The 26949-nt window shown below is 41.8% G+C and overlaps 1 protein-coding gene across 12 annotated transcripts in view; it reads left to right on the top strand.

Moving 5' to 3' along the window:
- The window catches only part of kirrel3b (kirre like nephrin family adhesion molecule 3b), a 159730-nt gene that overhangs the window by 76839 nt on the left and 55942 nt on the right, over nucleotides 1-26949 (top strand). For all 12 annotated transcript variants that reach the window (XM_069147682.1, XM_069147686.1, XM_069147691.1 and 9 more), the window contains 2 exons: nucleotides 19240-19389; nucleotides 24320-24469. In XM_069147682.1, the coding sequence (XP_069003783.1) occupies nucleotides 19240-19389; nucleotides 24320-24469 (300 nt within the window). The remainder of the gene's footprint in view (nucleotides 1-19239; nucleotides 19390-24319; nucleotides 24470-26949) is intronic.

Raw genomic sequence — 26949 nt, 5'->3', positions numbered from 1 at the left:
TCTCTCACTCACTTGTTTTTATTTTCTTTTGTTTTTTTCTGTCTTCCCATCTTTCCAATCCCTTCATGGGATGACTTGTGCTGTCCCCGCATGCAGAGGCTAACAGAGGTTTAGAGATCAGTTGACTGGAAAGAATGGAAAGCGGGCTGGCGGAAAGCGAGTCAATGGCTCAGCTTAAACTGACACTAAGCAGAATCACATTGTATACCACTACTGCATTCGCCCCATGCATTTAATGAGGATTATGAATTTCTGAAATGCGATATGTTTTGTTTGTCATTAGGGAAACAAAGCAATACAAAATGAATATTTTCTATATGCAATGCATCCCAATCAGTAACATCATGAAGTTAGAACATAACTGCCTGCTGCCATCTTCTTATATTTTATGCGATTATGAAGGAGAGACAAGAGATGGAGGAAGATATCAACCATTTATTACAGCATAAGGCCCAAGTCATTTTGGGGAAATGAACACACACTGGGGTGTGATATATGGCATCCCCTCTTGCATGTAACGGCAATCTAAGTGTCCTTTATGATTTCATTCAGAATCCCTCGTCCTTGTGTGGTGCAACTAAACACATTAAGGCAGAATGACGGATGACTCCTGTGAGTGTAAGGAAAGCGGGTGGAGGATACAATATGTATTCTCCACCCGCAGGATTGGGGGATGGAAGAGTTCCTATTAATTATAGTGAAAGGAATTCGCCCCACTGCATATTGTTCAGGTCCACTGGATGAGCACTGTCATGGTTTGCATGCACGTGCATGATGGCTCAAGTGTCCCACTGTGGCATGCCAGTGTTGGACTAAACGAAGCTGACTTTAATGGATGCCTTAATGAAATGCCCTGTCTCTAATTAAGCCCTCTCCACATTGGTGGGGACAAGCTCGATTCAGTCTCTGTCTCTGAGTTCCCCTATGGCCTGTCCCATCCTGTCCTTCAGGACATGTTGCTTTGACATCTAAAAGCTTCCTTCTAATGGGTAAATTGTGTCTGGCAAGTATGTTCGTCTTTGCCAACATATGCTCGAGCAGCAGAGCTTTGATAACACAAAATCTACTGTCAGCGTCTTTTTCCTGGCAGCGCATAAGCAATAAACCAGAACACGTTTTAGAATTTTTGTTTCTTTTTAAATGGAGAATATCATTGATTTAAGTAATCTTGGGATTGGTATTTTCTAATTGCTCAGAAACATCTCCTTTGTAAAACCGCCGGCTGAAATTCTCGTTTGGAAGTTTTATAATTCATAATGTGTCCGTCCGTGACTCATGCGTTCAACCTTTGATAAGGGAATGACTTTCCTGAACATAACATCATGAATATGAGAAGCATCTCGAGTGAGCTGACCTTCCGAATGTTCTGTAGCAACGTGACACAGCGTGGTGACAGACAAAGTGACTTTTTGAGATATTAAAGGTGTTGGGACATGCGCACACCTGGCAGTGATTGATGGTGCCACAGACACAGCTAAGTCATCTTTTCATCTTCCTCAGAGACATACAGGAAAACAATTATGATCCATCTTTTACATACACACAGTAGACCTACAGTGTGATGGCAAGAATACCTCAGTGAGTGTTTTGCAGTTGTCTGGGCAAATCTTCAGTAAATATAAAATAGTGTGATAAACAGCCTCTGTTTTTTTCCTGTGTAATTGGCAGCTATGACCTTCAGCTGTGTTGAAGTGCAAAGCAAACATCTGATAAAATCGGTTTCACGTATCTGAATGGCGCTGTTTCTTCTCTTCCCCCCTCTATTTCATTTGGCCCGCTTTAATCATGTTTCTCTGCTTGCTGTCACAAGTAAATAATGAGTAGACTCAAGATGTCTTTGATTTGCAAGGCCTTGGCCGGGTCACAGCTCAATTGGCACAGACAAAGAAAAAAAAATCAGCCCGTTTGCCGAGGGCTCATTAGGAGCCTTGCAGCGTTAAACCAGGGTCACTGGATGATATGGACTCTTTTTATTGAAAACCCCTTGATCCTGGAGATCACAAAACTGTGCTCCGCCATGATGGCAAGAGAGAGAGGGGGAACAATTTCTCCAGATGACAAATTATATGCTTCGGGCTCTGAGAAAAAGAGAGACAGAGCGCGAATACAGACAGAGAGAAGAGAGAGAAAGAGGGAGAGGACATAATCTATACCTATGTGACTCCAAAGCCGGCAGATGAAAAGTCACATGTCAGACCCAGTTTTGATGCATGCTGCCCACAGATGAGGCAGCTGGCAGATATACTGTGGGTAAGAAGGCCATTCGATCAACGTTTCTGGAGGGATATCCACATCGCTGTTTGATAGTGTCCCATATACATCAAAAATGCAAATAAATCATGTCTGTTTCTATGAGCCAACTGTGAGAATGAGTACAAACAGCCATTAGCAAAGCACAAGTACTGTATCTGTTCCTGTTGTGCTGGATAACATTTATAAACCACACATTTGATTTTGTGCTCTATTTTATCTTGCAGCTAGAATCATATACTAATTACATTTTTGTGGTTTCTTTCCAAGTCACTTCCCTGCATCTTTCTCTTTCTGGACTCCCCATGCTAATCTGGTCCGCATGGGAACTCGGCTAATTTCCACTTCTCAAGGTCAAATAACAAACAACATAGAAAAAATAAAAATAAATCTGTACTCACGCCAATACATACAGTACATGCACTGTGCCTGCTTGTATATGCCTGTGTATGCATGCACACATAAAACATAAGCTAATAGGATTAATACTGATCAGTGAATACATCTGCAACAGGCTTAATAGTGGTAACATTTGGTGCATCATTAGGCACGTCGCTCCAACAGCTGTAGCAGAAGTCCTGCGGCGTCGACCCAAAAGAAACACGTATTCATACAATAAGTTGTTGTTTCTGAGCTGCTCATACTGAATGATGTCACACTAGCATGTGCTTGGATAGTCAAAAGGATAGAGTTGCAGTTTTTACATTAATCTTCCAAATTTAGTTTATTTATTTAGTTAAAGTGTCTTTTTTCGAGTTATCCTCCCCTCTGCAGCCAAGGTTTTCAGTGGCCTCAAGCCCCATTATTGTGGCACATCTCATTCCTATCATCCATCTCCCTTCTTATTCTCGACATGGCGACATTATTACCACATTATAGCAATAATTATTCATAAAACATATTCACATGCAATTTTAAGGCGAGGCATTATGCATACTGCTCTGTCCCGGTAATGCATTTGATGGCATTTCTAACACAGGGCAACACCAGCACACAGGTTAGAACCTGCAACCGCACTATTTCAGCCAAGGTTAAATGTGGGTATAAAAGAACAAAGTGGTAATAATGGTGTCACGACTAGGGATGTATGTTAATGCACACTGCTCATTTCAGGCAGAATCCCCTCCAATCTACAGCACTCAGGAGTTTTCCTATCAGGCAAGCACTCAGTCAGCCTTTGGTTCATAAGTCCTCTTTGTTATTTACCAGGGCTTTGGCAGAGGCAATTTGCAATTCAGTATCAAAATGTCCAGTGCTTAGAACTACACATAAATGGTTTCAGACAACTTTATCGAATGCCAACCCGTTCTCATCCCAGGGTGTCGAATACTGCTGTTTTGTCACAGCTCGCTGGCGAGATACGCACAAGGTGCCTTATGTTGAGGCAAAACAACAACAAAAAACAACCTGCGTGGTGGTTTCGGAAAAGAAAATGACAAAGTCACTTAAAATGACTATATTACATACATGAGAAATGTTACGTATATCACGGCACATACTACGTGCATTGCTAAGAATCAGTCAGCGTTGACTTTTGCTTTCTTACGGACACAAACAGCAGTCATCTGGGTGTAAGGTTTGTGCTTGATCCATCCAACCACTCCCAACCTCCACCTTACACAGACTTTGTCACCTGACATCCTTCATCATATCAGGTGGTCATGGCAGGGACGCCAAAGGGCACCTTGTGCGTATATGTGACGTCAGCAGCTTTGACAAAACGGCAGTAAAATGCGCCGTAGAAATGAGAACAAGCTGCGTATGCATGAGAGCGCTCATTAGGTTCTTGCAAGGGATATGATGTGTTATATTGTAAAATGCAGGAATGTGTCACCGCTATTTTGTTCTTTTAATTGGTAACAGTTATGACAGCTGCTATCAACCTCCACAGGATTAGCTGTATCTTGTCATCTGTGGGGTACATATAGCTGCAGTGGGAAAATGTTGTGAAAAGGCAGCTCCAGATACAAAGACCAACAGAAATAAATGGAGGAGCAGGCAGTTAGACAGAGCCAGAGGAAACGCAGGGCAGAGGGTTCAGGTTGTGACATGTTAATTGCTCTTCTGCAACCAGGTGCAGCAGAGAGTTGTCATCCTGTAGGGTCTGAAACTGCCTGGGAGTCTTCGTTCCACTCTTCTTCATTCACACCTGAAAGGTAGCATTGACATCAACAAACACACACATCTATGCACACAGACTAGCACTGCCTGCAAAAGCACAACAGAATCAGGTGTTCGCCATCCTAAAGGGCATCATGTCCCATCGCGAGTCCGACTCACTCCCACTGATTGCAAGCAAACTGGATGTGCTAACTTAGATCTACTTGTTCAGTGCAGTCTCACCTTTCAACGCCACTGTCTATTTATAGCCCTTTTTGTAATAGTAATTAGAGCCCGAGGTTTCTTCCCTCCAAAACGTCTTACTGTCCAGGAAATGTTCTAGTACTGAATGTTGATGATGTTTTAAAGCCTTGAGGATGCCTATTAGGTCACATTTCAAATGATTACATACATGGAGTGCAAGCTTCTGGGCTCTGTAAGTAAGGCATCGCCACAGATAGGCTACAAGGCAAGAGGAGAGAAGTGACACTGCGAGGACTGGCTTACTAAAGGTCAGACTGTCAGCGCGGGGCAGCCATTCTAATCTCACCTGACCTGCCCTTTAATAGTGCAACATTATCTCTATTAGATTCTACAAAAGCGGCACTCCATTTCTATATAACGGCACGTCCATATGTATTTGAGTGCATGATTGCGTGCAAGTGTGATAGTGTTCGTTTACTTGTGTGTGTCTGTGCAAGAGCCTCACTGAATTTTTTTTCCCAGCTTGCAACTGGCATCCTGCCCAGCAGTAGGACAAGAGCCCTGACAACCTAGGCAATGGCAGCCAAGGGTAATAGCTGGGGGTAACACCACGAGTCACAGAGGCAGTTCAGTGACCAGGCAAAAAGCAAGTGCCGAAGAGCCTGTAAGTGCCCTGTAAAAACTGCAGAGGACCATGACTACCTCTCGTTGAGAGGGCATCTAATTGTGTTGGAACCCATGTCATCACCACTTAGAGTAGTTTAAGATATGCCTCCACAACCCAATAGCTACGCACGCTTAAGTGAAGAGGTGGTGAGGACCTACCCTGGATCGTGAACACGTTTAAATGGAGCATCGTTTGATATAATGAGGTATAGCTTGTCTCTGGAGCGAACTCTACAGTAGATGGCACAGTTTTTATGACTGCTTTTAATGCTTGGCATTCTGGCTGTAAAGCTCTGTATTCCCAACGAGCTCTCATTAAGGCAAAGGCAGTTCAGGATGTTTCCCTGCTGTAAAACCCATAGTGGTCATTCAGTCTTCCCTCTTCCTCTCTCGTCTCTTTTTGTGTGTGCTTTGTCTTTTCATTGTGGAGTTTTTGTGAGTGAGGGGCGTTGGCAGTAATCTGCCTTTTTCCTCTTGAATTAATGAGATACAAAGTGTGAAGGAAACTATTGAGTCATTTCATCATTGCTTGTTGAGCCAGTGGGAGTCAGTTGGAAACTCTACATGTTTGAAAATAGGGACTTAATAATGTCTGACCTCCACTCTTACAAAGCTCTGCTTCCTCTCCCCCTTCATGGTGCGATCACCTCCTTGTAGAACCGTTGTCAGAGTCATTAGTCAAATCAACACCCAGCTTGGTTGAAAGTGCGGAGGAGGCAGTGTTGTAAGAGATCTGTGTTAAAAACATAGATTAAACCACATTTCTTAAATTTACGGGCACAGAAATGGACATTTTGGCACGAGCAAAGCCGACATGAAATTAGAAAAAGTGAATAAAAGGTAGAGACAATGCCGGGTAAGGGTTTTGGAGGGAGCGACGGGAGGAGCGGAGGGGTTCAAAGCTCTTCCACAATTGGGAGCAGAATTATGCCCCCAGGCAATGCTGTCGGCAAAAGAAGGTTCAAGAGGTGTTGAAAAAGAAAAAAAAAGCTTTCACGGGGCTTCACAGTCTAGTAACCAGGATGTTGAGTTGGATGTGGCAAAGTGCCCCAGGGGAGGCCAGGAGCGCTGAGAGACAGTAACCTGAGATGAAAGGTACCTGAGCCTCGGCATCAAACCACTCCTGTGATCCACTGAAGAGTACGCCTTCTGTATTTGGTCGCTAATTCCCCAGTAATGGCCATCAGGAGCCATCGTCACAGTCTGCTCACGCTGGTGAGTCTGGTCTTGGTGTTTGCGAAGGACGCGAGTCAAAGCAGAGAGAATTTGAGTTTCAAGTGGCGTTTCTCAGTCAAACTTCTTTAATAGAAGTCCTTTTGCATAGCCTCTCTCGAAGGCAGTCCGTTCATGAAAAAGGATGTTTCAGTTGCTCAGGGGAAGGTTCCTTGGGGGGGAAAAAAGATGCGTTTGCTATTTTTGAAGAAACGTATTGTGATAAACAGCTCTTTACATATATTGATCTGTTCAGAATATATAGCCAGATTCCAAAGAGAAGATGCGAGAAATAAAAGGTAGCATTTTCAATTAGTTTTTATGCATTTTGCCCGCAGAGTTTCTGGCAAACCTTTTCCTATCATTACCTTCACGTTTATATCACTGCCTTAAGTCCTCTAAATCCTGTGATGACTGCATCTCACACAGCTGCGCACTTTTATGGCATTTTCTAATGTACTGTAAATTACATAAAATACGACACGCTTAGTTTTCTGCCAACTCTTGCTTTTATATCATTTTTTATGCCATTTTGAATTCCCATTTATTTATTTGAAGGCAGATGTGATTTTATGTCCTCACCATGGCTGTAAAGTGCTACTTTGAAATGCAAATGAAGCTTTGATTGAGAGATTTTCATGAAAAGGGTGTTGTGTATGAGGTGGCAGCATGAAAGCAAGTCTAAAGGGGGACGTTTTGTGGTCCCGTTCGGGGGTCAGTGATGCATTGCTGTAGAACCACATAGACTGGTGGAGGACGCTGGTATAGGACACAATATTGAGCTCTGAACTCAAGTCCAAAGCATGATGAACAGATTTACAGACAGTCTCGTCTGGTGTTCTCACCTTAAACCACACCTCTTATAAAAGTTGAATTCTCCTTTCAAACACACTAAAGCTTTTTACACGTTCTTTCACTACTTTGAAGACGTTGCCCACAGCTTTCTAGCTTTCTGGAAGTAATGTTTTTGTCCATTTAAGGGAAGATTTCAAAGAAAGGCTTTGGGAATCCAAATGAAATTAGAGGATAGAGTGTCTGCTTAATGCCTTATATGCACTTAAAGGTAGAGTGTATACTTGAAAGGTAATGGCTTTCTGCAGTCAAGTATTACGGTGGCTCCGGCACTGAAATGGATCTCTTTACTCCTGTCTTGACAGAGTCCTCTTAGTGAAGGTGTGGCATAATGTAGTTCCTCCTCAGGTCTCTTATCTCATGTCAGTGTTATCCTGCACACCTTGATAAAGCTTCCTTTCCTCCCTTGTCTTGTAACAACATTCCACTCTGTCTGACAGGTACTGCAGCTAGCGGGAGCCTGCCTCTCATCTCTCTATCCACACACACACACACACACACACACACACACACACACACACACACACACACACACACACACACACACACACACACACACACACACACACACACACTTTTCCAAAAAGCTTTTTTTTCACTAATGCAGCAGATAGGGCTTGCAAAGATGGACATGCATTTGGTTTATTCCAAAGTGTATTACACTCATCACGAACACATAGCGCCGCTGACACGTTACAACCTGCTAACCAGATAAGGGTTAAGTAAAATACTTCCTAATGGAACAATGGAGACTGCCAATAAAGCCCTGGCATTGTTAGGAGGTGGTGACAGTGATCCTTTAGAAAATCCAACCTGAGACAGGTTTCCATGGAATTGCTTTGGAAATTGAACAAAGTAGGTGTGGCAAGTAAGGACAAAGGACAAAAAATATGGATGTTATGGTCCAACATCTGAGTCCTCCTTTTTGAAGCACCTGCTCTGAAAATGACACAACAAATCCTTCACTCGAACTGTTGTGTCAGTAAGCTGTTTTATGTGGCATGGTGGCATTTGTGAGAAACGCATGAGAGCTTTGAGCTAAAAAGATGAGTCAAAAGTGAATAAGTGCGGTAGCACAACTGTGATTGGTGTTGCTGTAAGCGTCTGAAGCCACCTCCTGTCACTGTGTGCGTATGAAAACAGACATGCTGGAACTTCACATTTACTCTTTTTAAACCACATTAACAAGGTGAAAAGTTAAAAAGATCAGGCAACTTAAGATGATAATTGACATTCACCACTCACAGACAAACAAACAGTCATAAAACCAATATCACTTCCAATCCTAGTACAAAGAAAGCATTGGGATTACACCTCACTTGACAATAGACAGGGCAGAGACCATCATTGCAACATTTATGAGTATTTATGGTAAAGGCAGAATGCCCGTGTTGCCTGTAATGGCCATGGCTGAGCCACTGACGTTGTGATTTAACCTGGCACTTTGGCACTGGCGAGCCACTTCTCCAAATCAAGGCTAAGTGGCGGATTCATCAGTGCCCTGTCGAGATGAAACACTCGCCCGGCGGTGACACGGAGATGAGCCCCTGATTGGGACAAATACGTCTCCCTCTGGTGTCAGCTCTCATTCACCGGTCTGAGCGCAGGCTGAAAGAAAGACAAATGTTTTGATTAGGGGTCTCTTTCAATGTCACAGCAGCCAGCAAAGAAGAATGAGATGAGGCTGTCTCCAAGGGAAGCAAATAGTTGAAGGCGATGAGAGGAAAATGGATGTCTCCACTGTCTGGAGGGTGTTGAAGGGGGATTCAGAGAAAGCTCAGGGAAATATATATATTTTTTTTTTTAATGAGGCTGCATTCCTTTTTTAAGAGGACTTTTTCAATTTCTTCTGGCTGATTGTAAAAATTTAGGATGTAATAAATAACGTGTTCAAGAAAATCATGACATCGGTGATGTTAGTTACTCCTTAAGTGAGTTGCGGCTTTGACTTCACTGAAGATAGAAAAGTGTTTCCAAGTCTGTCTGTCTGTCCATCTGTCCATCTGTCCATCTATCTATCCATCTATCTATCTATCTATCTATCTATCTATCTATCTATCTATCTATCTATCTATCTATCTATCTATCTATCTATCTATCTATCTATCTATCTATCTATCTATCTATCTATTATCTTTTTTATCTCTCCATCTATTTTTCTCTCTATCTCTCTCTCGCTTTATCTCTCTCTATCTCTTTACCTCTATGTATCTCTCCCTCTCTTCCTATCTTTCTATCTCGCTCTCTATCTCTCCATCTCTGTCTATCTATCTTTATCTCTCTCTACCTATTTCTATCTCTATCTGTCTCTATCTCGCTATCCCTCCAGCCATGCTTCTATCTCCCTCTCTCTCTCTCTCTCTCTCTCTCTACAGGGGCATTGAGAGATGCCTTGTAGTCTTCTGTACTTAAAAGATGTGACTCCGTTATATCAAACCTGCTTCTCCCTGCTCTCCACATCTCGCACGCTGAACATCCTGCCAGCTACGATACCAATTTAACACAGTGTTATGTATCCCGATATTTCCTCATAAAGAACAAAATGTTTATGCCTGTGTTGCACAGCTTACTGGTAACAGAGCGAGCGAAAATATATACAACGCAGCTCGGCAAGAGACACATTGCCAGATATGGCAAGCATTTCAGTTGGATGCTGAAACGAGTAAAAAAAAAAGTCCAAAGTGCCCTCGCTGTTGTTCAGTTAGAGTTCCATGTTGGACAAAATATTTTTGTGAGTGTGGCCTATTTGTGGAGCCTCTTACCCTCCACTCTCTACTTCACCTTTTATGCAAGCAATTTTGTTCATGATACCAAATAATTAAAAAAAACAAAAAAACATTGTATGTTTCTTCTAAAAAAAAGAAGGCAACTATGGAAATGAAATGTGTTTATTATTGATTTAAATATTTTAAACATCATAATTAAGTTGTGTTTTTAATCCAACTGGCAACCAATCTGAACTGAATTAACACCACCATTGATTTTTATTTTTTTTTAAGAAGAAATTCATTAAAACCAGTATATGAATTGCAGACCTTTCCCTAAACCTCCCACACACAGAGATCCATTGCTTTTGGCTTTATTTTCCAAGGGCTTTGATCAATTTCTTGATTTAATCTCACTCAAAGAGACAAAAATGCTCCAAGTCTTGAAAGTCAAGGTACACTTTTATCTTGTCAGCCCTACAAAATATGAGTTATGGCTGGACAAAAGCCAGTCTAATGCAGCTTTCTGTGCCTGTGACATATCATGTAATAGAAAAATGGGACTCTTGACTCAAAATGTATGATATGCCCTATTGGGACTAAGACCCACTCTACACCACATCCATCAAATCAGGCACCCGAGTATGTTGTTAATGCTCATCATTCCACAATGAATATGATCAATCCCAATGTAGACCCACTTTGAACACCCTTCAAGGTCACTCCAGTACACAAACATATTCCCTTTGTGAATCATCAAGTGTTTTGATAGCCAAACAATGAGTAAACTCTGAAGCCTTCATGTGTCAGCAGTGAGACAACAGTGAGGCTGGCCTTTGGCTCAAGAGATAGGAAGCGATCAAGTGGGGAAAGTGGACAAAGAGAGTCGAGAAACAGAAGGGATCCTTCCTGTTTAATCAAGCCCCATCTGAACTTGCAAACTCCTTCTCCTCTCCATCTCCCTCACTCATTTGCATCTCTTTTATGTCCCTGCTTCCTATTATGCAAAAAGTACATGCTAAAAAAGTAGTCCGGTTTGCAAAGTGAGTCGCTCCATTTCCCCACACTTTTTAATCAATACCAGCCAGGGGAGGAGGGTTATGTGGTGTTCAGTTGCATTTATGCTAACTAGAATATTTGAACTGTTCTCTTTGAACTGTAGTTACCTTGGAAACCAGCCCACAGGAGTCACTGTTTTATAACAGTAATTACAATCAGTGCTCACACTCACCCTTGTGTTTACAGATGTTTACATAAAAATATAAAGTCATACACAACCAGTGGAATACTTTGGTGTATTCCAGAATACTTGAGAGACTGACATCCATGAAGACCTTTAGACTTCACTTCAAGCACACTCATCCTTTATCAATCACAGACGTTAAAACAGATTTGTTTGTTTTCTGCTGTGGATTTTTAGAAGAAGAGCCCTTCCGCGATAACTTGATGACCTTTACACCCCATGGTATTAAGGGTGCAGACTGGGAGAAAAGATTCAGCTTAGAGAGATTTAATAAACCCTTTGTGGCCCCTGATACTCCATCGTCTGATGTCCATGAAATCTCACTTCTTCTGGTCGTATAGCTGATGATAAAGCGAGTGCCTGCAAGGCCTTCCCGCTGTTGCCATTTGTAATTTTTAGAAGTCATCATCGGAGGCGATCCGTCTTGATTGTGCCGTGGCAACTGTCATGCTCCACTAATGCACAGTGTGAAAGAGGGCATAAATGCAGTGTCTTCCGGCAGCACTGATGTTTATCTTCCTTGCTTCATGAATTTGCATTCCCACAGACAAAATTTACTCATAATGGCAGGCATCACAGCGCAGATAGGCTCGCTGTGTTATCAGCCTGTATGCAGTGTTTGTTTTACAAGTGGACAGGCAGGAAAAAAGGATTTGAACAATTTGATGAGGAAGGCAGATTGATAGTGTTGTGTGGTGGAATATGATAGTTACTTACAAGGTTGGGCACCACACAGAAGAATTTATAAAAAAATAAAATAATAATAATTATGTCTGTCATCTAAATGCCAAGTAACTTAGCAAGATAAACCCTTAGCGACAAAAGTATACCTCACACGAACAAAAACAATTTCACTGAGGTATCTTGGTCAATCAAACATTATTGGAACAAAATCATAATCCAAACAAAGTACTCAAATCAAACAAGGATATAAATTTAGATTACAGCCTCTTCTTTACACTCAATTATTTTTCAGTAAATTTTAACCAATAAAATAGGTTCACCCAAACAAGGAAGACAGGGCAAAAAAGGCATGGAGGAGAGGAAAAATAAATGAAGGAAGAAAACGGACAGACAGAGCTCCTTCCCAAACATGGTCCAGGGATCAGCACACTTCCTCAGAGTGATTAAGCAGGGTGTAGTTGAGGTTAGGTATGTTGTCCAGAAACTGGATTAAGTCTAGTTATATCCTCCCTTTCCTTCATGCTGCTCTTGTCCGTTTTTTTTTTTTTTTTTTTTGTCCCTTTCCCTGGCTCACAGCTTTGTCTCATTTATCTTCTCTGTTTCCCCATTTCTCTTCCCTTCCCTCCATGAAGTAAAGGGCTATGTCACTCTTTTTTTTTTTTTCTTTCTTATTTACCTTTCTGCCACAACAGTACTCCTCCACTAATGGGCCTGATAGAGCTTTATGAAATATTAATTATTGGTTACTATTGTTGTAACATTAGCAGCTGCATCTGAGGGATTACATTTTATACAAATGAAGTAGCCCGTGTAACAAAAGAAATAAGGCATCTTTCCATATCACAGTTTGTGTTAAAACCTTGGGGAGAGCAGGTTGAAAAATGTTGAAGTCCAGCATATGAAAAGAAACAAAAAACTCATTATTACAGTGAATACTACATTACCACCCAGAGCCAACTTATGATACATTCTATGGCATATATTCGAGACCTTTTCATTCCTCTCTGAAGGTTTGTTCACTGTGTCGTGTAATTCTAACTTTTCATAAGACGTGGAATTCAGTTTCTGTCTGAATGGCTTGAGTTTATAAAAGACGGTGGGTGTTGTAGCTATGATATCTTTTGTGCACTGGCTGTAAGTGTAAAACTTCTTTCCTTGCAATTGCACAATGTAGCATTTGTGTAGTTTCAGAGATTTATTTCACTAAAGGGAGATTAACAATTCATTTTCAGTCACTTTCATTTGCAGAATTGGAGCCTGCACTCGCTGTGCCTGCTGTCATCTATAGCCTGTTTAGGACCGTGCTTTGGCTCTATGCATCTCCACTTATTGTGTACTAAATGTGTGTTATTAGAAATATGCCACATTATAGTTTTGATAAGTTCAAAGTGCTAAATGTCAAGAAAATGACCTTCTAGTTGGCTGATTAACTCTTATAAGCAGCAGATCAATCACAGCTAATCACAGTTATTGGATGACTTCTGAATTTATACTGTGAATAAATTAAATTATCAAACAGAGCTGACTGAAGCATGACTTTCAGTGGTTATGTCTGATAAGTAGTTGGCTCTTTTCCTGCCAAGTTTCTGTCACACATTTGCAGTAATGTTGCTTTAACACCTCTGAAACTGGGCTTGCTTCTTTTTTTTCCCACATTTTACAGAATGCATTAATCACCAGTCTGAAACAAATTTTCACAAACTTGGAAGGGAGTCTTATTACCACAGGCAAGATGGAAGTCATGCTTTTGTGGTGCTTAACTGACAGTCAAATTAACTATTATGCAGCAAATAGTTATAGTGCAAAAATCCTTGCCATTAGACCTAGAGTGAGATTGAGGGAATAGACAGTGGGGTTGTGGCCTTATGACTAATCAGTGTCTGGTGGAGAAGGGCGTGGAACTGCTTTGCAATTTGCACATTTATTTAGTTGGATAAATATTTATATTTCAAGAAAGCAATTTATATTGCAGGGAAATTGTGTTTATATTGAACCACGTCTAAAATAAAACAAATGAGGTGCTTTGACAAGTGTTGTGTAGTGATTTACAGAGCTTTACAAAGGGTTGAAACAAAGAAAAACCCGGTCATATGGTTAGAAAATGTAGTTTTCTGTCTCCCGCTGGGTGCGTCCCCTTTGCGTGCTTCAAACAAATGGATGAGTTGAAGCTCCCGCAGGGAGAGAAGATAGTATTTTTTTTTCATTTGACTTCGGTCCTGGTGGTCATTACCATACAATATAAGTAGCTTGATTTAGTCTCTAACCTAACACCTTTAACAAGCAGCCCTGTGGCAACACTACCAGTGCATTAGAAAAAGATTTAAAAAAAATACCCCCCACCCAACACACACACACACACACACACACACACACACACACACACACACACACACACACACACACACACACACACACACACACACACACACACACACACACACACACATTCACTCTCATATTCACACCAGTTCCTCTCTCTAGTACTTCCACAGAAAAATACCAGCAGGTTTGCCATAAAAAAAAAGAAACGGTGATCGCTGGCTACCAAATAAAAACACATAAGACTAGCTCACCCACTCGTCCATATTCTGACGCTCTCCTGTGCTTCTAAATTGCCCAGGCCAGAGGGGTAATAGTTTTTGATAATGATCCCGGGGTAAGCTTTGGTGCTGTGTGGCCACATGCTGCACAGACAGCATGCTGATTATTTCTGTGAAGTGTGCTGGATGTGTGTCCGTAATGGTAATTTCCAGGCCTGATTGGCAAAGAGCGATGAAATTGGGGGCAGTTAGCACTGAGGGGAAAATAGCGCTGGAGTGTGTGGAAATGCAGCAGTCATCCAATGGTAAACAAATTATCTGAAGTGAAATGACAACATTAGGCATTGCAGGGTGCCGGTCCACATTACGAGTGTGGCTCTGTGCACAGGTTTTAACCACCTGCTTTTTTACACCATTTCAAACAACTGGGCAGTCCTTATCAATGATCCCTGGCATCACCTTCCTAAATGCTGCAGGGTATTCAATCAAACTCAGCATGAATCCTAGTCTGTGATTTGACGGACTTGTATGAAAGACTAATTCAAATGTGTGAATGTAGAAAACTTTAAATGGTTTTAGCATGCTTTAATGTGGATAATTACTGACGAGTTGTGAGTGAATCTTTTCTTTTTTCTGTGATAATCTCAGATTCATTTGATGATGTCATGGAAAGTCTGCACAACCAGAGATGCCTGTTAATCTATGTGCGCTAAAACCCCATGTTGACAATTGTAGTGATTCTGCTGGAGATGTTTGAAGAATCTCTACCGTGTCTTTAAGGAAAGGTAGTTGTTAGATAATAGGCGGATAAGCTCCTATGAAAGATTTGTTCAAAAGCACGACGCTCGATTTAACAAATCCAAAGAGCTGAAGTAGAACATTTCTCCGCTGCTGTCACTAATCTCTTCAGACATTATATGAAAACAAACTAAGTTGTTAACTTTTTCTGAAGATCTATTCATAGTACAGGTTTGGCTGTTGCCGAGTGAGGAAAAACCCACTGGGGCTGTCTATCGTCTCTAGCGACAGACACAAGGTGTCTGTTTCTGCTCCGTGTGCCCACACATTTACTGAACCTAACCCCAGAAGTTGAGGCCCATTTGACTCGAAGCAAATTGGCATGTTTAGACTGTTTTCCATTTTATTTATTTATTTAACCAAGCTCCCCAGTAAACTCCATTAAAATGCTCTATAAAGCATTATTAATGTGGATCTCCTGCTCTGTGGGCACCTGAAACAGTCCCTCTCCTCCCTTCTTATTACTCAGTGATGGACACTAAAGCGAGCCGCTTAATTCTTAATTGCGCTTTTCAGTTCTGCAAAATATTTTTCATGAATAAGTGAGGGGACAGGTTGTCTCCGCTCTGTTGCGTGCCACGCCTGGCAGGGAATAAAGACGAGGTAGATTAGGTGGCATGTTTTTTTGCCGACACTGTGATGCCCAGCGAAGGATAAATGTGGCAGATGTGACACAGATTTATGCGTTGCAGGAGGGGATGGACGGATGAACGAATGTAGCCACTTTGATGGGAGCCCCAACCTCCTCACACACACACCACCCTCATTTCTCTCCCACTATGGCCCTATGAAGACACATTTGTTGCAAAACCCAGCCAGGCTTTAAATTGAATGAAGGAGGTCACTTCTTAACTGCTTAAGTGACAGGAACAGGCTGGTATCAAGTTAGGTCTTTGATTCTCTTTGTCACAGGTGTAGTTTAATCGTCCTTCGTCTTGGAGTGGCAACAAAGGAAAAACTTTTCGGAAAATGTGTTTTTTTTTTTTAAAGACAACCTGATTAATACAGAGGCGGGAACAAGTTTTAAGTGTCGAATCCCATTTGAAGATGCGCATGTTTGAAGTCGCCTTCACGCTCCCTGCGCTCTGCGTTTCAAATCACATGTTCTTCCCCTTTTTGTTTGTGAGCAGTCTTTTGGATTAAGGTGTGCTCAAACTTATTTGCTGGTGTTTTTTGTTGATTAGTCTAAAGAATAATCGGATCATTATTGTGTCCTTCCTTTTGTTCTATTGCTATGTAGCAACCATGCTCTGTGTGGCAGCTGTGATTCTTCTGCTTTGGGTTAGGAGTATTTTTAAAGGGTTATTCTGGCAATTTAGTTTTCCAGTCATGATGTCATGGATTTATTTGAAATTCCCAGTTTGGATCAAGATTTAAAAATTCTCGATTCTCTTAATTCAATATAATACCACCATGTGATAGTGGCCACATAAATGTTTATGCGCCTCCAGTTTGCGGCACAGGGTTTTTCTTAAAGGGTAATTTCACAGATTTTCAACAGATTTGCTGTGATTATAGAAGGGGTAGTCTTTATAAATGAAATCATATTTTAATGTAACCAATGCTAAGATATAAGTGTTCACCGGGAAAGCCAACCTCTACTTAAAACTGTCAAATATATTTCCTTGTTTTTGAAGCCAGGCTGAAGCTTGTCCAATAGCAACGCTCAGGGGAGCAGCGTTTCAAAGGAACAGATCGCACAGCGTTCTGGGTGTTAGACTAGGTAGTAATTCCAATGAATGACTAGACTGATCTTGATGTACAAATTAGGTGATTGACCCCTGAAAGTCATGCAGCTTAAGTTCAAATATTTGTTTACAATAGTTTTAGGATAAAGTGGGACCCATAATTAGCATGAAGTTTTACTTTTAAATTAAGTCTGTGTGCAAACATGGGCTGGGAGTTCTTGACAGCATGGCAGGTAGTCTATTTTTGTCTTAAGTCCATAGAAGGAAGAGTGTCCATATAGGTGGGGTGTTGGAAGTATGTAGGCATGTGAGATACCCAGCAGCGAGATCCCTCCACCGTTTAATCAGTTATAGCACAGGCTGACCCGTTTGATAATATCAGTTATGACTGAGCAGATACAGGGATCCCTGGTGTTTACCATGTTTTTGTTTTTGTGAGCAAGACAATAGATCTGTTGAGTAGCTGTCGAAATGTTTGCGTGCTCCACCTGCGTACTGACTGGATAGCAGAGTATAGCCGAGATAAGCTCGTCACGTGGGAACACTGAACAGAGCTGTCGAGCTTTGAAGGGCAATACATGTGGCGAGACAAATTCTTATCTAGCCCGCATCAGCCAACATGCACTGTACTTTTACAGGCTAAGAGCCTGGTTAGCCAGGAACAAGCTGTTGAATCTCAACATGACGAAAAGCCCGTGCTTTGACAAATATATATATATATTTTTTTTTTCACTAATACAGGTTTACTAATAGACGTATATTTAAAACGAGGCACTGTGTGAATTAATATAAAAACTTGTGCTTACAACTTTAACAAGTTTTCCCTCGCACAGAATTCAGTTCAAGGCTGAAAAAGATAACTTGGGGATTCTACTGGCATTTTCCGACCAAATTAAAATCAGTTTCTTGTTTGACAACAATCTTTCCTTTGTTTGTGGAGGATACGTAATTTATTTTGAATATAAAACTAAGCTTACAACGAAGCAGGGAGACACAAAGATGAAAACGCGCTTCCATGTCCCATGCAGTCTTTGCTTTGTTTATTATTGTAATTCACTACATGCTACTCTTCTATCACATTTTTGTATTTGCGTATGATTAAGATGAAAGTGTGTGTGTGTGTGTGTGTGTGTGTGTGTGTGTGTGTGTCCGTCCGTGTTTGTGGGTGTTTATGTGTGTGTGGGTGTGTCTGTGAGCCCGTTTCAGCATGATGGCAAAAAATGCTCCAGTTTGTACAATATGTGTGTCTTTTGTTTGTGCCAGAAGAGAGAAAAAGGTAGACAATCAGATCCAAACAATTGAACTTGGAAGTTTGAAAATAAGAGATAAGTGTCAACAAAACTGTCTCGGTAACGTGAGGGAGCAAGTAACACTTTGAAACGTCGCTGCAATGTGCGCTCCCAGTGCAGCATTTAGAGTATTTGTATGAATGCATGACAGTGTGTGTGTGTGTGTGTAGTGTGTGTGTGTGTGTGTGTGTGTGTGTGTGTGTGTGTGTGTGTGTGTGTGTGTGTGTGTGTGTGTGTGTGTGTGTGTGTGTAGGCTTTTGTTGATAGGCAGCCTGCCAGTGTTTCTAACTACACTCAGTACCTGCTCCCCCCCCCATCCCCTTCTACCCCCCCTCCCCTCACACACACACACACACACACACACACACACACACACCTACCTCTACCACCACTGTACCCCTCCCCATTAACACTCTCTCTGCCTCTAATGGAGTTCACTGCACACTACTTTCCGCCTGAACACGCCATAGATGAGTGCAGCTAATAGCAGTTGCACAGTTGGAATACATGGGTGTGAGCTTCAGTTAATGTATGCCGCTAGAGCAGTGTTGGCAGACAAGATTGTGTTATCTGCTGTGGTGTGTATGGGCCCAGCCCATCTGTACGGTGACATCCTTCATAAATGAACCAAGCTGAGCTGTGACGGCTGTCTCTTAGACTGTGGTTCAGTCCTGGAGCTGCACTGACACCTCTGAAGCATGTACAGTATCTTATCTCTGTATCATGAATAGTGAAAGGAGGTGCCACATTTGTATATCACCTTTTAGGGTTTCTTTCAACACGAGTTTGACAAGACATTTGAGTGAAATTGGTGAAAATGGGCGTATTGTGCACTTTTTTTCCACCCTTTCCTCTGCATTTACAACACTGAAAGCAGGTGTTTGTAAAACCAGACTTATCCTCCTCGTTGAGCTTGAATGTTCAATACCCTTTTCTCTTGATTACATTAGAATAACAGTGATTTAAATAGGTCGGTCCTAACCTTTCCCTTCTTCTTTGGTTCTTAAGGGGCAGAGGCCATGTTTTCCCAGCAGCCACAGGACCTGGTGGTGGTGGCAGGCCAGCCTGTGACATTACCCTGCACTATCCCAGGATACCATGGTGTTGTCTTGTGGATCAAAGACGGCCTGGCACTGGGAGTGGGCAGAGATCTCTCCGGTAAGAAGCAGCATTTGTCGCCTCGTCATCCTGCATTTCTCCATCACCCTCTGTTTGCTCTATTAATTGCACTGATATAACTGTCATATCCGAATGGCTGCATTTTGTCATCTGAAGCCCCCACATGTCAACAAGCTAACCTCTGCCAAATACATCACAGAGGTACCATAATAGTTTGTTAAAAAATAAAATATACTTTACATGTGTATTAATTTTATCACTCAACGTGAACAAATACAATCAAAAATGTATTTCTGTCTCTGTGTTTTATGCAGACTTTAATTTTCTATACTTTGTGTTTAGCAGAGAAGCACAGAAACATTCAAATGAAATGCGAAATCAGTGGTTGCACTGGTGTTGTTCCGGTGCTTCGGGCTGCTAAATGGCTTTTTGAAGAGTAGCTGGCGTCCTCTAATTACACTGCACCTCATGCATGATTGTGTTAATTGTTTAATTTGGAGTAAAAGTGACTGCCGCACTGTCATTTAGTAGCTTGTTGTTCCACCAATGGAGGCTTGATGTATATTCATGACATTGATGAATTTCAAGGAAGCTCGTCACTCCTCTAAATAAATATTTACAACCTTTTGAGCTATTGAATAAGAAAATCCATAAAATTGCACTACACCTGCATCATTTATTAAAATGATTATTAAATTCCCCCAAAACAGAGATGAATTTGAATGCTTACCCAGCCCTCCGCACACAGCAGAATGTGATACAGTGTAAGGGCACAGCCTTTATTTTCGAGCTCTCTAATTGGCCTCACACACCTCCCATCTGTGACCACTGAAAAATCTGCAGTTAATTGCAATTCAAGGCGCAATGATGCAATATCCAACTGTAGCTGTTTCCAAAACACAGCCGTCTCTTATGATCACGACTGATTAAATATGCATTGCACTAGAGATTGGGGGTCCTCTGCCCTCTGACCTTTAGCAAATGCTTTTAGAGGGCCTCCCTGTCACCGATGTGGCCTGTAATTAAACCTCAGCGGCCGTCAGAGCTCCAGTAAAGCCATCCTATTCTCTCTTCAGGTCCTTATCAGGCCCAGGGGAGGCTGAGAGGTAGCTGTAAACAATAGTCCTGCAATCTTCAAGTCTCCTTTGGAGGAAGAGGAGGCAGGCGGGGAAGAGTACTTATGATTGCTCGAGATAGAATGAAAGAGAGAGGCAGGGAGAGAGAGAGAGCACAATTTTATTCAGGGTCAGAGTGGGGCAGATATGTTTATCCTCTTCTATTGCATTGATTTAACAAGACAAGGCGATTGAGATGAAATCTTGTTTCAGCAATAGGCAAAGTCCGAGGAAGGAATTGAAAGAGAAAAAAGGAGGGAATGTTGGGTCGCCACACTCAAGGGTGCTACCATGCCGTAGATCAGACCTTTAACAACACATCAATGAATAGTCACAGACAGGATGCAATAATCCCGGCTCTCTCCACGACCATTCTCTCTTCTCGCAGTGTTATAAAGGCACAAGGCTTTGTATGGAGACGACTGGCCACCCGCCTGCATACGACAGTTTTCTAAAATCAACAGTGTCATACGGACAGTGACGGAGTGGTTTCTATTGAGACAGATGACAAAATAAAATGCTCAGGCACAGCTGTCCTTTTTTATCACTCCTGCCTACCTGAACAAGTAATGCATGCAGCAGTAAAAGACTGACGGTACATCACTGCAAGATGTACACAATGAGAAGGAAAGTGGCAGCTGTATACATAAAAAGTGCGCCGAATCCTGTTGCATGAAGCATTTCAATAATATAGGTCTGCTCGACTATTCATAGAAAGAAGCTGCGTTGGCAGCGTGCTCCGCCTGGGACCTGTTTCCATTCACAGGAGCAGTGATTAAACTGAGAGAACTCTTTCACCATTCAGCGCAAGAAATCACAGCACAAAAGCCAGTGATTCCTATCAGTCCCTGAATTTCCTCTTCATTCCCTTTTGTGTCACGCTTTTCCAGCCTAATTAAAGAAAAGTAAAGTAGCCCCACAGCAGCATCGACATACCAGTCAATGTCATGAATATGCATGACGTTGGATGTGTCTGTTGCACACGATGACGGTGACAATAGACAAAGCAGCTGTAAGTGAATCCTCCTAGAGGAGGAAGATGGAGAGGGAAATGTTTGTACACATTATGCCATGCACTTATGCATAAAGGAGACCGAGCTCTTGAGAGGAGAGACTGACGGCAGACCTTTAGAAGCAAGCGTTTGTCACTCCTGCCTCTCAGGAGAGCAAATTAAACACCAGTCACCTGTTCACAGCTGCAGCAAACCTGTTTCTATCCCCTAGTGGTTTCACTGTGGGAAAAGTGTTCGAGGTAAACGCCATAAATCACCAGGCCACGCCTCAAGTAGCCGTATACATGCACGCACACACACACACACACACACACACACACACACACACACACACACACACACACACACACACACACACACACACACGTGCACGTACACCATTGATTCAGCCTCAAGACAAATCCCCCCCCCCCCCCCCCCCCCTGATGGATTCATTACTCCTTAATGGGTCTATTTTACATTGTTTGCTTTGAGTAACACATTGTATCTTTGAAATTCACTGAGATCTAAGATCAATGGTCCTTTATGGGTACACATCACATGTGCAGAGGTGATCAGTCTTCGTGTGCCAGTGTAATTTCAATCATATTGACATGATCAAGGTGCTTATGAGGAGACAAAAACACATTACAGTATGTTTGTGAAAATGAGATTATAACATTCTAATTATTTACTATCCGCTGCAAATGCAAATTACTTTTCCTTTTGGTATCCGGCTAATGCACAGAAATAAAACCGGAACAGAGCCATGTCCTCACAAAGCAGAATTAGTCTTTGTCTGCCAGAGGCACACGTGAGCTAACTGGCAAGATCATCTGTTTGTGTAAGAAAAATGTACATGGCTTTCTACCTCACTACAATTAAGACGAGTAAAACAAAGTGCACATGAAGTGCATTCTGTTGCCGGAGCAGGTACGGTGAAGCGATAGACTGGAGTCAACTCAAGGTCACATCATTCAGATTTGCGCAATGATCATTACCCTTGTGATGCGCAATGGCATTATTGCTTTGAATCTCATCAATGAACATAAAACTGAAGCAAAATGGTTCTCTGGGTGACCTTGTGCATGTAATGATGTGTCCTCTATTTTAGGCATTACTCTGAGCATGGGAAAAGCAGAGAGCTCCTCTTCAGTCATCAGTTATTTATGCTATTAATGGATGCATTTAGTTGTGATCAGGTCTCTGGTAACCCTGTTGCATTTACAGTCTTCCCTCTATTCCTTAGTGCAGAACACATTGTTGCAAGGAACGTGATATCCAAAGAAAGGGGATATTGCGTCATCACCGTGACAACCTTTCCCCCCAAAAAAACGTAACACCTTTACTCATTTGAGCAAACTTGCCATTTATTTGCCTTCCTCTGTTTGTCCTCTCCATGGCTTTAATGTTTTATGTTTAGGTGTTCTTTTGTCCTTTGTCCTCCTACTGTATAGACCCTGAAGATTAAAGGCTACACGTAGGAGGATGAAATGCAGAGAATGGCTTAATCGGCTGTAACTCACCCCACCAGCATATAATGAGGCCCACTTCATGCTCTATTAAAGGCTACTGGATTCAATGAAGCAACAGTCAGTAATTGGACGTTGAGCATACGATGGGTTTTTTGCCGTAGACATATTCAAGGACTTAAAAGCTGTTGTAAGGCTGCCCAGTTTGTTAAACTTCTTCTGGGTGTTAAAACATATAATCAGACTGTAAACCCTCTAAAATGAGAGACTCAAGTCTTTGAGGGTAGCTCTGAAGTGACTCATTGGCTCGCTGTTACTGAGAAATCAATATTTAGCTCCACAACATTTGTTGGAAATAACCCAACACTAGTACGGATAGACTTTGTTGGAATGGAAATGGTATGGGTAAGTCTAAAATATGAAGTGGTTTTTTTTTTTTACAAAGTGAGCCTTTTGTTCAAAGTGTGGCCTTGTTCTCTTGTAAAATTCCCTGATTCCAGCCCTCTGGTTTCATTATTGATCAATTACATAAGAACTACTGAAAAAAGCAATTCAAAGCTGGAAATTCTTCATGGTTTTTTAGAGTACAATTTTTATGAACAGATATTATCCATAATAATTAGAAAGATGGAGCGAGAGGGGGAAAAAAGAAAAGCGATCTTCAGAGATGGGCAATTCCAAAAGCATGTGAAATACCCCACAGAGCTTCCCGGTTAAACACATTATTCTTCCTGCTTATTTGCCCCCATGGAGGGATGCACTCCACAACACACTCGCAATGCATATTTCGATAATAGTTACGGGGATATCTTTAAAACCATCTCGCTTGACTTGTGTAAAACACCCAGGTCTCTTGGATATTGCTCTGCTTTCTTGCATTATTAAACTATAAATCATTTCACAGAGCAATGCTGAAACAACTCAAAGTCGAGCTGTTCCTGTTTACGGTTGCAGTAAAACATCATTCTGCAGAATGCAGCTACCACCACAGCAGCTCATTAACATTACCAGAAGTGCTATAAAAGCCTGTATGAAAATGTATTGTGAGTGAATTAACAAAAGAACGATCAGACGATGCTCACCAATAAAGTCATGTGTTCCTTGCTATTTAGATTACCTGCTATTGTAGGCTAGTTCACATGCTGTTATTGTGCATTGTAACATGGACTCCTTAAAACTGACAATTTATCAATAAACTGTATCATATAGGAAGACACACATTGTTACATATCCCAAATACAATTATCTTTTTTGTATTTCCTTTCTGTTTGTTGCTGCCGTTTGTATGACAAGCTTAAAAATGACAAATCTGCCTCCTTACTCTTGGCAAATGAGCAGTGTTTTGATTTTGAAGGTGATTTAAAACTAACAAATGTGTTTGCGCCTGCAGGCTATCCTCGTTACACAGTGATTGGCGACCACGGTTCAGGAGAGCACCATTTGCGAATCCAGCGCGTTGAGCTGATGGATGACGCTGTGTTTGAGTGCCAGGCCGTCCAGGCTGCCATGAGATCCCGTCCTGCCCGTCTCACTGTGCTGGGTAAGTCAGAACTGAGCACACACAGACTCCAAACAATACCACTGTACTCGCGCCAACCCCCACTGACATCATTGGCTCCTCACTCCCTCGTCACTTTTTAAGTGTTTCACTCTAGTTTTTTGAAGTGCTTCAGAGGACTTAAGGGGAAGTTATTTATATTGACTTCGCTATGTGTGTGAAATCATTACAAAAAAAAAACTAGCATCTTTTGTGCCTTCTATTTGATACAATACTGTGAAGAGCTCCTAGGTGATCAGAAGGGAAACAGGACAGTTAGCTCATAAGGGCCAGACTCTACCATATTCAACCAAAAACAATACTCTTGAAGCTAAACACTGGACAGCAGCTCGAAAAAAAAACTGACGCTTTACAACAATAAAAGTATACGGTTTGTAGTTCTGTTCACTTTCCGCCTGCAAGGTAAACATAAATACACGTACACACACAAACAAAAGCATTCACAAGCAGCCTTATCCAAAATATAATGAAATAATCGCATTGAATTCTGAGAACAAAAGATAGACTTTTATTTAAACCATCGGAAAGGAATTAAATCAGTGGTAATATTTTACATTTGGTTGACAGTGTCAATATGACTGCACTTTGACAGACCCTTACATCACCACTCTCATTTCCTTCCTCTGCATGCAGCCTCCATTTTCATTATTACTGTCAGCTTGAGAGGTTACAGGCTCTTAATTAAACTTTATTGGGTTATCACTCAGTGTTGCCATTTCCGCCTTTTTGGGTAGCACTCGTCCAACTTCTGGCTCACGACTCCTTCTCGGGCCCTTCGAGCGTTCCGCTGCCTCTCACGGCCTTCCTCTCCTGGACAACAGATAGCCGGAGTCCAAGACAGAGCATAAAGAGAGCAAGAGGAGGAATGAGCAAAAAGAGCGGGGAGATTGAGCGGGGTGTGTGCCGCGCAGTCCTCACCAGCGACTGATCCGACTTATTGATCCAGCCTAATGAAAAGTGAAACTAACGATTTGTAGGGGGAGAAGGCAGCAAGAGAAAGAGAGACGTGGAAGACAAATTGCAGCAGAACGTTTCTCCGGCTGCCAAGTCCCCTGCAAATGGATATAAGTGAATAATTATGGATACTTCCATCTGAGAGCTAAAAATGTCTGTTGCGACTGCACTTGTCTTTCACTGTTCTTTCTACATCTTTCACCGTTTAGCTGCTCTGATGTAGAGCTTCTCTCAGAAATTTTGCCATTTGATCATCGTGTCAAACACTGGAGGGAAAAAGGAGTGACTGACAGTTCCTACCATTTCAACATGGTCAGTGTCAACGGATTTGCTTAGTTTAGCTTTAAACTATATCTTCATGTGGGGCCGTTTTGCTTTTTACATTGTTATCAATAAAATACGATATTTAATGCTGAATTTCACAGGAACGGCTGCGTCCCGTTCCAACTTCGACACAGCCACCGAAGCTGATCGTTGCCAGTTTAGACAGTGCTTGTGATTCCACCAGACGTGCCGCAGCGTGTGTCTGTAGCATCCAAGAAACAGCTCAGTGCTCCGCTTTACTAAAAATGCGTGCATAATTTAGTTTGACGAAAGCCAGACAGAAGCTGCGTTGAGCTGCACCGAGCAGCTCAGCTGGGCAGGAAGTCAGACAGAGATACTGTATAATAAGGAGAATCTAGTCAATTTTCACAATTAAACACTCCTGATCCTACCTCACATCACTACTAACCCCCTTTAGTCTTTGAAGTTGGACAAGAAATGCGTTCTCCTCCAGCTACAGGCACTGTGGGTGAAATACTTACAAAATAAGCATGAGGTTGACCAACTGTATTAACAATGTCTATTGTCTACAGTACAAAGTAGGAAATAACAACAATAAACAAACAGACTGAAAAATAAGCAATTCAACAACATAGCATAGTTTGAGGCACTAAAAAGCAAAACAAAAATTGACCAAATCAGGAAATTAAGAAAATCTAGCAGACAAAACATTTTGCCTCTGAAACACTCCTGGTGTGAAGCTGTGCAGTTGACAGAACAAAATAGCGTTGCAATATCATAGAAACCGTGCCCGGTGGAACCCATGGGTTCGCATTTCTGTAAGGAAATTGCCATTTCTTGTGAAAACATCCCCAGACAGGAGTGAACCGTTGCCATGACTAGTGGATGCAAATAATGATTTGCATTTAGTTTTTGTTTTAATCTCCTCGGAAAACTGTGATTTTCTCATTTGGCAAAGTATTTACTGTCTACTCTAAGTAATTAAAACAACGAAACATAATTTGTAAATGCTTGACTTTGGACTGCGAGCAACGTATGTCCGCAGTCGGCCTAACTGTACTTCTATAAGTAACCAGCAATGAGAAAGGGGAAGCCTTTATTACCTATTTGGCTTATTGAGGTTGAGAGAGTTTATCATTACTCCCCACAAGCCTGAATAGAAGGTGTTTGTTTAATCCCCTGCCAAGCTAGCTGACTCCTGAATTCACTGCCAGGGAGAACTC

The sequence above is a fragment of the Embiotoca jacksoni genome, unplaced genomic scaffold (assembly GCF_022577435.1).
Source record: "Embiotoca jacksoni isolate LCO1_2020_lvr unplaced genomic scaffold, fEmbJac1.0.p SCAF_14, whole genome shotgun sequence".
Lineage (NCBI taxonomy): Eukaryota > Metazoa > Chordata > Actinopteri > Embiotocidae > Embiotoca > Embiotoca jacksoni.
This window is presented reverse-complemented; position numbering and strand designations above follow the sequence as displayed.